The 13,759-nt window shown below is 41.0% G+C and overlaps 1 protein-coding gene across 9 annotated transcripts in view; it reads left to right on the top strand.

Moving 5' to 3' along the window:
• VPS13B (vacuolar protein sorting 13 homolog B) overlaps positions 1–13,759 on the top strand; it is a 999,042-nt gene that overhangs the window by 562,247 nt on the left and 423,036 nt on the right. For all 9 annotated transcript variants that reach the window (XR_012901295.1, XM_075920306.1, XM_075920307.1 and 6 more), the window contains one exon: positions 10,125–10,331. Coding sequence is in view for 8 of the 9 variants with exons in the window: in XM_075920306.1 (XP_075776421.1) it covers positions 10,125–10,331 (207 nt within the window). In the remaining variant the exon portion in view is untranslated. The remainder of the gene's footprint in view (positions 1–10,124; positions 10,332–13,759) is intronic.

Below are 13,759 nucleotides of genomic sequence, written 5' to 3'. Positions count from 1 at the left end.
TAGATTGTGGTGTTACTAGAAGAGGTTTTGGAACAAATTGATAGACTCACAGTAACAAGTCACCGGGACCAGATGACATTCACCCAAGAGTTCTGAAAATACTCAAATTGGAAATTGCGAAACTATGAACTATGGTTTGTAACCTATCCTTTCAATCAGCTTCTGTACTTAATGACTGGAATATAGCTAACGTGACACCAATATTTAAAAAGGGCTCTAGAGGTGACCCTGGCAATTACAGACTGATAAATCTGATGTCAGTACTGGGCAACTTAGTTGAAACTATAGTAAAGAATAAAATTGTCAGACACATGGATGAATGAATATAATTTGTTGGGGGAAAGCCAACATGGTTTCTGTAAAGGGAAATCATGCCTTACTAATCTTCTAGATTTCTTTTAGGGGGTAAACAAATATGTGGATGTCAGCCAACGGTCAGGGCTCCCTATATCTGTCCCTTAAGACCGGCTGAAGTTCTTTTAAATTGTGCTTGGTTCTGTTACAGCAACTGAAGGAGGCAGGTTAAAGCTTAAACAGTTACAGGTTTATTAAAGAAGCTTATAAATCATATGGTTACAATGGCTATTGCTCTATTTCTTAACTACTAGCAAAATATAGATCTTAAAAATGGTTACAAAGAAGATAAAGATAGAAAAATAGAAATAATGGTACCAAGTAACAGCTTACTCTTTCTATGTGTACACTTAAGACAGAGGACCACATCCAGGTACAATTTTTACCCCCTTCTGTGCCTCTCGACTCCAGCATGTCAGGCCAGGGCCGGTCCCTCAATTCCTAGGAAAGATGAAAATACGAGGTGGGCGTCCCCATAGAACCTCGGGAGGTCAAACACCTAACCCGACCAGCAGGTAGAGGGTAGAATGACACTCAAAGTGAGTGTGTGCTGGGCCCATCTTTTATACTCATGGGGTCACGTATTTCTCTTTCTTATCTGTCATGCCAAATGGGGCTGGTCTGTCTTTTGTGAGACCAGTTCTTACAAGGGAGTTGTGAACTTAATTTACACTTGTAAGAGAGATAACTAAATTGGAATTACTGGGGATTCTTTTCTCAGTGGGAAATTCCTCTTCCAGGGACTGTGTGTGTGTTCGAATCAACATAGGTGCCAGCCGGTGGCAGTCTCGCATATCCTGATCTCTCCTCATATCTATGTTTCAGCTTCTCAGGATCAGATGAGCCAGCATAGACTATGCTGATTTTATTGCTCCTTCTCTGTCCTGTATGCTTCAGGAAGGCAAATAAGATGGATGATATGGAGGTGGGCTGTCTGGCCACAGTGGACAAGGGAGATCCAGTGGCTATAGTATACTTAGATTTCCAGAAAGCCTTTGACAAGGTCCCTCACTAAAGGCTCTTAACTAAAGTAAGTTGTCATGGGATAAGAGAGAAGGTCCTTTCGTGGATTGATAGCTGGTTAAAAGACAGGCAACAAAGGGTAGGAATAAATGGTAAATTTTATGAGTGGAGAGAGATAACTAGTGTGGTACACCAAGGATCTGTCCTGGGACCCATCCTATTCAACTTGTTTATAAATGATCATTCTAGAGAAAGGGGTAAACAATGAGGTGCCAAAATTTGCAGATGATACCAAACTGCTCAAGATAGTTGAGAACAAAGCAAACTGTGAAGAACTTCAAAAAGATCTCACCAAACTAAGTGATTGGGCAACAAAATGGCAAATGAAAGTTAATGTTGATAAATGTAAAGTAATGCACATTGGAAGAAATAATCACAACTGTACATACAATGTGATGGGGACTAATTTGGCTACAACTACTCATTGTGAACAATTCTCTGAAAACATCCACTCAGTGTTCATTGACAGTGAAAAAGGCAAATAGAATGGTAGGAGTAATTAAAAAAGGATAGAGAATAAGACACAGTATCTTATTGACTCTATATAAACCATGGTATGCCCACATCTTGAATACTGAGTATAGATGTGGTTGCCTCATCTCAAAAAAGATATATTGGCATTGGGAAAGGTTCAGAAAAGGGCAACAAAAATGATTAGAGGTTTGGAACGGGTCCCATATGAAGAGAGATTAAAAAGACTTGGACTTTTCAGCTTAGAAAAGAGGAGACTAAGGGGGAGATATGATAGAGGTTTATAAAATCATGACTGGTGTGGAAAAAGTGAATAAGGAAAAGTTTTTTACTTATTCCCACAATAGAAGAACTAGGGGTCACCAAATGAAATTAATAGGCAGCAGGTTTAAAACAAACAAAAGGAAGTTTTTCTTCACTCAGCACACAGTCAACCCATGGAACTCCTTGCCAGAGGATGCGGTGAAGGCTATAACTTTAACAGGGTTCAAAAAAGAACTAGATTGATTCATGGAGGTTAGGTATGTCAATAGCTATTAGCCAGGATGGGTAGGAATGGTGTCCCTAGCCTTTGTTTCTCTGGAAGTGGGAGACAGGGGAGGGATCATGTAAGGATTACCTGTTGTGATTCGTCCCTTTGGGGCCTCAGGTATTGACCACTGTTGGCAGACAGGATACTGGGCTAGATGGGCCTTTGGTCTGACCCAGTATTGCCGTTCTTATGTACTCCCAACCAAGGGTGTAAGGTGTTCGTGGGCTGTCTACTTCTCCAGTTCCTTTCTTCTGCTTGTGGTATGAGATGGAACTTTGGTAGTGTCCACAGTTTTACCTACTGATGTTTTGCTTTATTAGCTGTAGATAGAACTTTCTTAGCTTAGTTTTAATTTTGAGGGGGTGTCCTCCATGTCTGGTTACTAGGTACATAGCACATCCAAAAACTCAGGTTTCAAGAACTAGGTCATCTGTGTCTGGACCTTCATGGGCATTTACAGCCACGACATATATTTCTGTTGCCTCAGGAAGCACAGTCGTCGTCCCCCCCCCCCCCCCAAACTCATCAATCCTGTGAATTCAGATGTTGAACATTGTTGATGGATTATTTGATGAGACAAGATTCCATCCCTAGCCCGTACCTTTTCAAACACAGTTATCTCTAGCTCCAGGGTCCCTTTAAGCAGAGTTAAGGACTCTAGCAGAAAATAGAAAACTCAAAGACATTAAGAGTGAACACTTTCATAATGACATGGATAGGACATCATTTTAAATTATCATCTAAGAAAAAGACTTCCCGTTACCCACTCAGTCAAGTAAGACTATGTAATCTGGCATGGGTATTCATCCCTCAGCACTAAGAACCAAAAAAAAGGTCAGACTGCTACTGAAGTAGCTGCACGGGGCTGTCCTTGGCATCAGTGAGGGAAATGAATAATTGGATGCCTCCAGCACTGATGGTACTAGGGGAAGGAATTGCTAGTACTGAGAACCACTGCCTGACCAAGATTAGAACCCTTGAATGTGGGGAGAATATATGAGGCTTGTATATAGATCTTTATCTAGAACCTTATCTGCTTATCTAGAACCTCCTACCTGACATGGTCCTGGATCTTAGGATCCAGCCTGAGCCTGGAAGTCAACACAATGAGTTTTTAATTGCAGTGCAGACCGTCAATAGAATCTGTACATCTCTGTTGAGAACATTTTAGTGTTCTGTTACCTGGACAATTGGTTGTTCACTGAGAAGTCATATCAGGAAGTTTAGGCAGAACCCCTAATTATTTGGGCTTTTGCAATAATTAGCATTCTTAAAGTAAATGCAGAAAAATCCACTATAATCCTCCCCCACACATATAGTTTATGGACTCAGTTGGAACAACTGCACTCAGATACTATCAAGGTATGCATACTTCATGACTGGTTCCAGGCTATGATGATGCTTATCATACCAATGCTGAAGGAACCCCCAAACAATAGTGAACTCTTGTCTCACCCTCCTAAGCCACATTTCAAAGGTATGAGAGACCTTTTGTGAAATTTACCTTCAGTGTTATCAAGCTTAGTTATAGTCAGTCTGTACCAGGCAGACACAGTCTAAACAAATTGGTCTTGCTCCACACACGGTAGTAGTTTCGCTCGCCTTGGTTATGTCTAAACTACATTCCTCTTCTGAAATCCTCTTGTGGATTTACAAATCTTGCACTTCATTTGCATGATCGTGCAAGAGTGGTTTTTTTCAAAAAAGAAACCACAGTCGAGACACGGTTCTTTCAGGGGAGAGAAAACCTTTTTTGAAAGAACCCATGCTCCTCATTTTTTCAGGAGTACAGGTTCTTTCGAAAAAGAGCTTTTTTTGAAAGAACCTCATCTAGACTGTGGTTTCTTTTTCTAAAAACCCTTTTTCAAAAAAGCGCTCTTGCGCGATTATGCAAATTAAGCACGAGATTTGTAAATCCACACTTCATTTGAATTTTTGATCAGGCTCATTTACATTCTTCTTTCAGAAGAGGAATGTAGTTTAGACATGCCCCTAGTGAAAAAACATGGAGACAGTATATGTAGAGATTTTGTTCATTTGTCTTCCATCCACCAAAAGTTGATCACAGATGCCTCTTGTAATTTGGGGGAGCCCATCTAGATTAGCACATATCCCAAGATGCTCTATGAGGAAGTGCTGTTCAGCAAAATGAATGTGATCATATTATAAAGGCATATATTCTTCTTGAAGCACAAAGAATAAGGACACTGCTAACAAAAAAAAAATCTTTTGGTCTCAAGCACCACAGTTGCGTACACAACTTGAGTGGAATATACAGTGGGACCGTACATTAAGAAGAACTCTAGTTACTGTACAAAATAACCAACCATTGTTTGTCAGGTTCCATCTTGAAAACACTTCAGATATATTAAGATTTGCCGGATCGGGGCCTAAGTCTGGAAATGTTAACATTGAGGTTGCTGGGGTAATATTTATATTGTCCTTTGTGCATGTGCAAGCAGCATTACAATGTGTTCTTTAATCAAATGCTCTTTTTTCCTCTTGCCTTATTCACTGCACTTATTGGATGATGGTCTGTGTATAAGGCAAATGTTCTGAATTGATTTATTTCATTCTAAGTGTGCGGTTCCCTGTCCCATTCACTGCAATTATCCAAGCCCACACTAGACTCTGCGTTATTCATATACCCCCTCCACTTGATCCAGTGGATGAGACTGGAGTTCAAAGTGTGTAGGTTGGATGTTGTGTAATAAAATTGGAAGGGGACCACTCACTGAACAATGGAGATAAAAATTAAATATTGAACAGCTGCCTCAATTCACCAATATCCATCCATGCTGTACAATGAATGTGATTAGGTAATAAAAGTAAATGCAGAATAAGGGAGAATTATCAAGTGCATACAGCTTTAATTTTGGCATTTCAAGACTTTGCAATCTTAACAAAATTTTTACATATTTTAATGGAATAATATTGCACGATTTTACACCCTTTAGAGCCTGCCTTATTTCATCTTCATCTTCATAGTACTAACTTACACAGAATTGTACCCACTCACACTCATTGTCATTGTGTCTCAGTCTTTCATGCAGCTCTGATCTCCATAGTGTAGACTTTATAGGTCAGAAATGATTCAGAAAAGCCATTATGGTGTTAATTTTTTAATTCTGTTGCAATGCGTACACCCAATATCCTAAAACGACTTTTTTAAAGTACATAATCAAGTCACGTCTATTTTTCCATAAATGTTCAAAGACTCCAAGCACTTACTTTTATTCCACTAATGCGTTACTATGTCAGGTTAAATAAATTCATCTGGGTTTGAGTTATAGTGTTGAAGGGAAAAAACTCAAAACACAGCAGTATTTTTGTAGCCCTGTAACCAGAATATTGTCAAAGTCATTCATTTTCAAAATGAGTGAAAAGATTTACTTTTGTGCTGCATCTAAACTTGGAGTTTGGGGTGTGATTCCCATGAAGTCCAGGTGGGTTTGTACTTGAGATGGCTACTTGTGCAACTGTTCACAGCTGTCTATGCTACTGTGGCTACATTGTAGTTCGTGTGTGTGTTCAATGAGAGTGAGCATAAGTATGTCTACATGAGTTAGGACTCACTCCCCCATTAAAGGGCTTAGTCCTTCACTCTGCCACTTCCCTGGTCCATTTCACATGAACAGAGAACAGCAATACAGAAAGTCTGGAGATGCAAACAATTCATTGTTTATTGAGGGTACCTTCCAGCAACATGAATCCAGTTTCCTTTCCTTTTTTCCCTTGTTCCCTTGCTTCCCTTCTCCCCCATCCCCCCACACTTATTTCCTATTTGCCCCCAATATATATAGTAATAGTCAAGTGTCTGAGACGTCCTGGTTATAGTCGGCCTGGACATTATAATCAAACCAGCTGACAAAGGTGGTGCTGTGGTCATTATGAATAAGGCCGACTATAACCAGGAGGCAACCAGACAACTCTCCAACACCACATTTTACAAACCTCTCTCCTCTGATCCCACCTCGGAATACCAAAAGAAACTACACTGTCTCCTTAAAAGCCTCCCTACAGCTACTTTGGAACAAATCCACACAGAAACACCTTCTGACTCCCGACCAGGATTGTTCTATCTGCTTCCCAAGATCCATAAACCTGGACACCCCAGACATCCCATCATCTCTGGTATTGGCACACTCACTACTGGTCTATCCAGCTATGTAGACTCTCTTCTCAAACCCTACGCAACCAACACCCCCAGCTATCTCCAAGACACTACTGACTACCTAAGGAAACTACAAAACATTGACACCCTCCCCAATAACACCATCCTTGCCACCATGGATGTAGAAGCTCTATACACCAACATCCCACATGAAGACGGATTACAAGCAATTAGAAACACTATCCCAGAGGACACCACTGCCAATCTAATAGCAGACCTATGTAACTTTGTTCTCACCCACAATTATTTCCAGTTTGAGAACAACTTATATCTCCAGATCAGCGGCACAGCCATGGGTACACGCATGGCCCCACAGTATGCTAATATTTTTATTCCTGACCTAGAACAACGTTTCCTCAACTCCCGTCCCCTTCTCTACTTACGCTACATCGATGACATCTTTATGATCTTGACGCATGGCCAAGAAACACTGGAGACATTCCACAGAGATTTTAACAACCTACACCCCACCATCAACCTCAGCCTGGACCATTCTACATGAGAGATCCATTTCCTGCACACCACAGTACAAATCAACAATGGAAAATTAGACACCACCCTCTACAGAAAACCCACTGACTCATACAATTACCTACATGCTTCCAGCTCCCATCCAGAACACACCACACGATCCATCATCTATAGCCAAGCTCTTCAATACACCCGCATCTGCTCTAATCCCACTGACAGAGACCAGAAACTTCAGGATCTCTACCAAGCATTTATAAACCTCAACTACCCACCCGGAGAAATAAAAAAGCAAATTGAAAGAGCCAGACGAATACCTAGAAACCATCTACTTCGAGACAGACCCAAGAAAACAAACAATAGAACACCACTTGTCATCACCTACAGCCCCCAACTTAAACCTGTCCAACGTATTATCAATAAACTACAGCCTATACTGGAACAGGATACTAAACTCCAAGAGGCTCTGGGAGACAGACCCATAGTCTCCTATAGACAACCACCTAACCTCAAGATGATTCTTACCAACAACCACAGGACATACCACAGTAATACCAATCCTGGTACCTTCCCTTGCAACAAACCCCGTTGCCAGCTTTGTCCACATATTCACTCTGCTGATACCATTATTGGACCTAACCAAGTGAGTTGTAAGATCAAGAACACACATTCCTGCGCATCCAGAAATATAATTTATGCTATCATGTGCCGAAAGTGTCCGTCTGCTATGTACATTGGACAAACGTCTCAGACACTTTGCCAAAGGATCACTGCCCACAAAACAGATATTAGACAAGATCACAAAGAAAAAACAGTTTCTTGCCATTTCAACCAGAAAGGACATTGTCTCAATGACTTAATTACTTGCATCCTGCTTCAAAAGCCTTTTAAGACTGCACTTGAAAGAGAATCCTCTGAACTGTTATTCATGCTAAAATTTGACACTTTACGCCGGGGTCTTAACAAAGACTCTAGTTATCTTACCCATTACAAAGATAGCTTCCCCAATTATCACCTCTAATACCATTAGCTCAGAGACATTTACCTTCGCCTCCCCCCCCCCGCATCCTCCTCCTGTTCTGAAATTTGATTTGTTCTTTTCATATGTGTTCATTTTTTTAAATTGTATCCTTTGGTATATATGGTTGTGACTATTTTCTTCCACTATTTGATCTGAGGAAGTGGGTCTGGCCCACGAAAGCTCATCATCTAATAAACCATCTTGTTAGTCTTTAAAGTGCTATATAGTCCTGTATTTTGTTTCAATAGAATTTAGCTTTTCTTTCTAATATGAACAATATAGTTCCTTCTGGTTTTGTCCACATTTTTAGCAATTTTTGTTCATTATGACCCAGTCTCTTACTGTTGACATACATGTTGTCTGCTCAGATGGCGGAACTGTATATAACTAACCAGGTCCATTTAAAATAGTATCCTCTTAATACTGGAAAACACTGTTTGCCTTATTGAAAGCTGAAACTTTTCTACAACTCCTCAGCTCTGGGACATTCTGGTAACAAAATTTGCCTCTATATTATGTGTGGTTGTAGCCATGCACAAGGCAGTGTCATCATTTCTTCACACACTCTGCTTCTGCTTTCTTATGAACAATTGGATACTGCAATTGCTTAACTTATCCACTAGTCTTTGGACCAATCTTTTTTTCCCCGTTTCCAATAATGTACTGTTGGTCCTGTCCAAGTATCCCAGTAAACTCTGTGAAATGATTAAACTATCACTCGTGCTCAGATAATTCATTTTTTAATATTGGAAAGTTGTGGGGTTGTTCCTTTTGCCAGTGTAGAGTCAGCCCCAGTTAATAAGATACAACTTAATCAGTCTGAAATGTGTTACTTTAAATTTCATGGAAACAAGTATAAAATTCTGAATGAAATTGTTTTTAAATAACACAGTTTAATAATTGTGGTTAGTTATAGTAATTAAAGTAAAAAATAACTATCACAGCATATCAAAGTCCTGGGGACATGATAGATTTTGAACTTTACAAAAATAAATTTCTTCTATAGCCAGAACCACCATCACCGTTTGGTTATTACTCTTAATGTAAGAAGACATAAATGCAATTAATCATAAGTGCAACAAAAAATTGTCAGAAAATTATATGACCTGCTCATTGTAAGTCTTGAATCTTCAAAAGAAAAACCCAAATGAATTAAGTTTTTTATAAAACTCCAGCATATTCTTTGAGACTTCATCAAACATTCACATGCACAAAATCAAGTACTGTTTTATATCAAATATAGATTGACAACAATGTTTTTCTGCATCTGTTCTGCCCACATAAGAAGCCAGCTTCATCGACTGGATGTGTCCTGAGGCTGAAACTTCTTATAAATAAGACAATTTTTTATAATGGCAGCTGGGTATGGTATCCAGCTGTGGGTCTACTCACGTATTGTTTGCGGTATTCTCTGGACTTGTTTTATATAGTATAAGGCAATATGTTGTCATACAAATGTCATGATTAATGCTTATTTATGAAAGCTTGTGTAAATATATAAAAACTGAGTCAAACAACGTGCAAGTTAAACAGTATGCTTTCTGAATATTGGGATGACTTGTCCCAGGAAGCTAATGAGCTGGATAGTTGATGTTCTTGCTACATATATAGAACTGTTTCATATGTAGCATGAAATTGTCATTTTAATGTTGTTAAAAGGAGTCTCTCTTACATAGTCTGTACTTGAGAACGTTCATGTTTCCTTTTTCATGTGAGTTTCTCTTTTCATAAGAATCAAGTAAAAGGGCAGTCATTATGTCTGTGAGATAATTAAGAAGTTAGATAGTTTTCTTTATTACTAAAATTTTACAAGACCAGATACATTACTTGTATTTTTATGAATCACATATTGAAGTTTGATTTTCTACTATATGTTTAGACAAGTAGTGCTTTCTGAGCAAAACCACTATTTTGTAATTATTATTAGTTCTTTTTATAGTAGCATATTCTCTTATCAGGATGTTATACAATGTAAAGTATTAAGCTCTGATGTGTAGTTTAAATAGCACTGGAGGATATTGATGGCTGGATGAGTTTTCCTACACCTAATTACGAAGAACTCCATCATTTTTTTTCTTTAGGTACAGCTTCTGTATGAACTGGCTGATACCATGAGCAAAGTGTGGAATAAGATTCAGAAAAAAGGGATGCTGTATCAGTCTTCTGTCTACACAGAATCCATTACAGGGCCTGCTCCTCCTACCTCTCCAATTAAAAGTAGTGTTGGGACAGCTCCACCAGATACCAGTACATATAGCCCATCTGGTGACTTTGGAACCACTACAGAGGTAAGTGTTTCTTTACAAAAATTCCTTGAAGCATGATCTGCAAGATGTGGCAAGTGACCAATTAAGAAGAGGAAAGATAAGGTAAGAGTGACAGAATTCCTATATACTGTAGAGTATTACATGTTTAGAGGATTATAGTCAAAACTAAATTTGGGGAAACAGGAGGAAGGGAGGGAAATGGGTACATTGTTGTGACATTCGTTCGTCCATCGAGGTCGATGAGGACCACCCAATGTCATCAGTTTAGTTGGGAGTGGGTTCGGAGATGGCTGATTAGTCCAATCCAAGCCTGAAATTGACAGTTACGGTGGGGACATGAAAGATCGGACTGCCGACCGGGAGAAGAGAAGATACCAGCCCCAGACTTGCGAAGAAGACGTTTCTCTGCAGCATAACACAGTCTCTTTTGTTTGTGGGCTATTGCACCATCATGTATTCATCTGCGCCAGGCAGAACAATCATCAGCAAAAGCCTTCCAAAAGCTGCACTGGCTCTGGCTATTGTAGTATTCACCTCCTCGTCGATGTTGGCTGCCTTTGATAGAGTGCTGCCAAGATATGTAAACCTGTCCACATTTTCGAGCTTCTGGCCATTGACAGTGCTGGATGGCTCAGTGTAGTCACAGCCAGGAGTGGGCTGATGCAGAACCTTGGATTTTTTTGGTGGATATCGTGAGGCCAAAGCTCATGCACGCTGCGGAAAATAGATTCATGCAATGTTGCATGCCTGCTTGCGTACCTGTCAGCCAACGGTCAGGGCTCCCTATATCTGTCTCTTAAGACCGGCTGAAGTTCTTTTAAATTGTGCTTGGTTCTGTTACAGCAACTGAAAGAGTCAGGTTAAAGCTTAAACAGTTACAGGTTTATTAAAGAAGCTTATAAATCATATGGTTACAATGGCTATTGCTCTATTTCTTAACTACTAGCAAAATATAGATACTGCTAGCAAAATATGGATCTTAAAAATGGTTACAAAGAAGATAAAGATAGAAAAATAGAAATAATGGTACCAAGTAACAGCTTACTCTTTCTATGTGTACACTTAAGACAGAGGACCACATCCAGGTACAATTTTTACCCCCTTCTGTGCCTCTCGACTCCAGCATGTCAGGCCAGGGCCGGTCCCTCAATTCCTAGGAAAGACCAAAATACGAGGTGGGCGTCCCCATAGAACCTCGGGAGGTCAAACACCTAACCCGACCAGCAGGTAGAGGGTAGAATGACACTCAAAGTGAGTGTGTGCTGGGCCCATCTTATATACTCATGGGGTCACGTATTTCTCTTTCTTATCTGTCATGCCAAATGGGGCTGGTCTGTCTTTTGTGAGACCAGTTCTTACAAGGGAGTTGTGAACTTAATTTACACTTGTAAGAGAGATAACTAAATTGGAATTACTGGGGATTCTTTTCTCAGTGGGAAATTCCTCTTCCAGGGACTGTGTGTGTGTTCGAATCAACATAGGTGCCAGCCGGTGGCAGTCTCGCATATCCTGATCTCTCCTCATATCTATGTTTCAGCTTCTCAGGATCAGATGAGCCAGCATAGACTATGCTGATTTTACTGCTCCTTCTCTGCCCTGTATGCTTCAGAGAGGCAGATAAGATGGATGTGATGGAGGCGGGCTGTCTGGCCACAGTACCCGAGTTGACGGCGCAATCATCCGCAAATAGAAAGTCACGAATGGTCTCGACCTGGACCTTGGTTCTGGTCTGAAGCCTCCTCAAGTTAAATAGCCTTCCATCAAAACGGTAGCGCAAGTCGATCCTGACATTATTTTCTCTAAAGGCATCAATCAGCACAGCAGAGAACATAAGGCTGAAGAGACTGGGGGCCAGGACGCACCCCTGTTTCACACCGTTTGTGACTGCGAATGGCTGTGAATAATTGCCATGATCTTGGACTCTGGCAAGCATGCCATCATGGAACTGCTTCACCATTTCAATGAAGGTATCTGAGCAGCCAAATTTGGTCATAATCTTCCAGAGGCCCTCACGACTGACAGAGTCAAATGCTTTAGTTAGATCCACAAAGACCGTGTAGAGCTGGACATTCTGTTCTTGACACTTTTCTTGTAGTTGTCTGGCGGCAAATATCATGTCAGTAGTACCTCGTCCCTTCCTGAAGCCACACTGACTTTCCGGCAAGAGACCTTGGTCAAGGTGCTGTGTGAGTCTGCTTAAAAGTATTCTGGCGAGGACCTTTCCTCCAACACAGAGCAGAGTGATTCCTCTATAGTTGTCACAAGAGTGGCGATTTCCCTTGCGCTTGCGTCTATTATTCATCTATACATCTTTGAAGTCTTGCGGAACACGTTTCTGTTTCCACATCTCACAGAACATTTCAGTAAGCCTTTTAATTAACTTGGGTTCACCAGATTTATAAATTTCAGCTGGAATATAATCAGCTCCAGGAACTTTACTGTTGGAGAGCAATTCAGTGGCCTTTTGAGTTTCCAGTACTGTTGGAGGATCTGCCAGGCTTTCGTTGATCTCCACCTGAGGTAGGCGGTTTATTACCTCCTCGTTGATAGAAGAAGGCCTGTTAAGGACATCAGCAAAGTGCTCTGCCCAGCGATTAAGGATCTTCTCCTTATCAGTGAGCAAAGTACTACCATCTGCGCTCAAGAGAGGGGCTGAACCAGATGTGACTGGGCCATACACAGCCTGAAGAGCATTGTAGAAGTTCTTCATATCGTGTCTGTCCGCAAAGGCCTGGATCTCATCGGCTTTCTGGCTCAGCCATGTGTCCTGCATCTCATGTAGCTTCATCTGTACAGTCTGACGTATCTTGGTGAAGGCAACTTTTTTTGCTACAGACTTAGGGTCACTGCTGTAGGCACGATGGAGACAATGTTTTTCATCCAGCAATGCCTTGATTTCTCCACAGTTTTGGTCGAACCAGTCCTGGTGCTTTCTTGTGGTGACGCCAATTAACTCTGAGGCAGTGGAGTACACCAGCTGTTTGAAAGCTGCCCAGCTGGGCTCTATATCAGCGTCCGTTCCAGTGGCTTCCAGCTTAAATTCCAGGGCGTCAGCAAGTGATTGTTGGACGCTGCTGTCTTTCAGTCTGGAGACGTTTAGGCGCTTTGGGACCATAATGCCTTGTGGACGTCTGGGGGGGCCGAATCCTAAGGTTCATCTTTGAGATGAGCAGTCTGTGGTCCGTCCAGCAGTCGGCGCCACACATAGCCTTGGTCACACGGACATCCTGTCGGTCTTTCCTACGGACTTTTATATAGTCGATTAGATGCCAGTGCTTTGAGCGGGGGTGCATCCATTTCTGTTACGTTTGGACAGGCGGAACACGGTATTAGTTATCAGGAGATCATTTGTTGCACATGTCCTCAAGAGCAGATGTCCATTGCTATTACAGCTACCAATGCCATATCTACCGATGACTCCCTTCCAGGAATCATAATCAGTACCAACT

This window comes from Pelodiscus sinensis, chromosome 2 (assembly GCF_049634645.1).
Source record: "Pelodiscus sinensis isolate JC-2024 chromosome 2, ASM4963464v1, whole genome shotgun sequence".
In the NCBI taxonomy this organism is placed as follows: domain Eukaryota; kingdom Metazoa; phylum Chordata; order Testudines; family Trionychidae; genus Pelodiscus; species Pelodiscus sinensis.
Note: the sequence above shows the minus strand (reverse complement) of the source record. Positions and strands in the feature narration are given on the sequence as shown.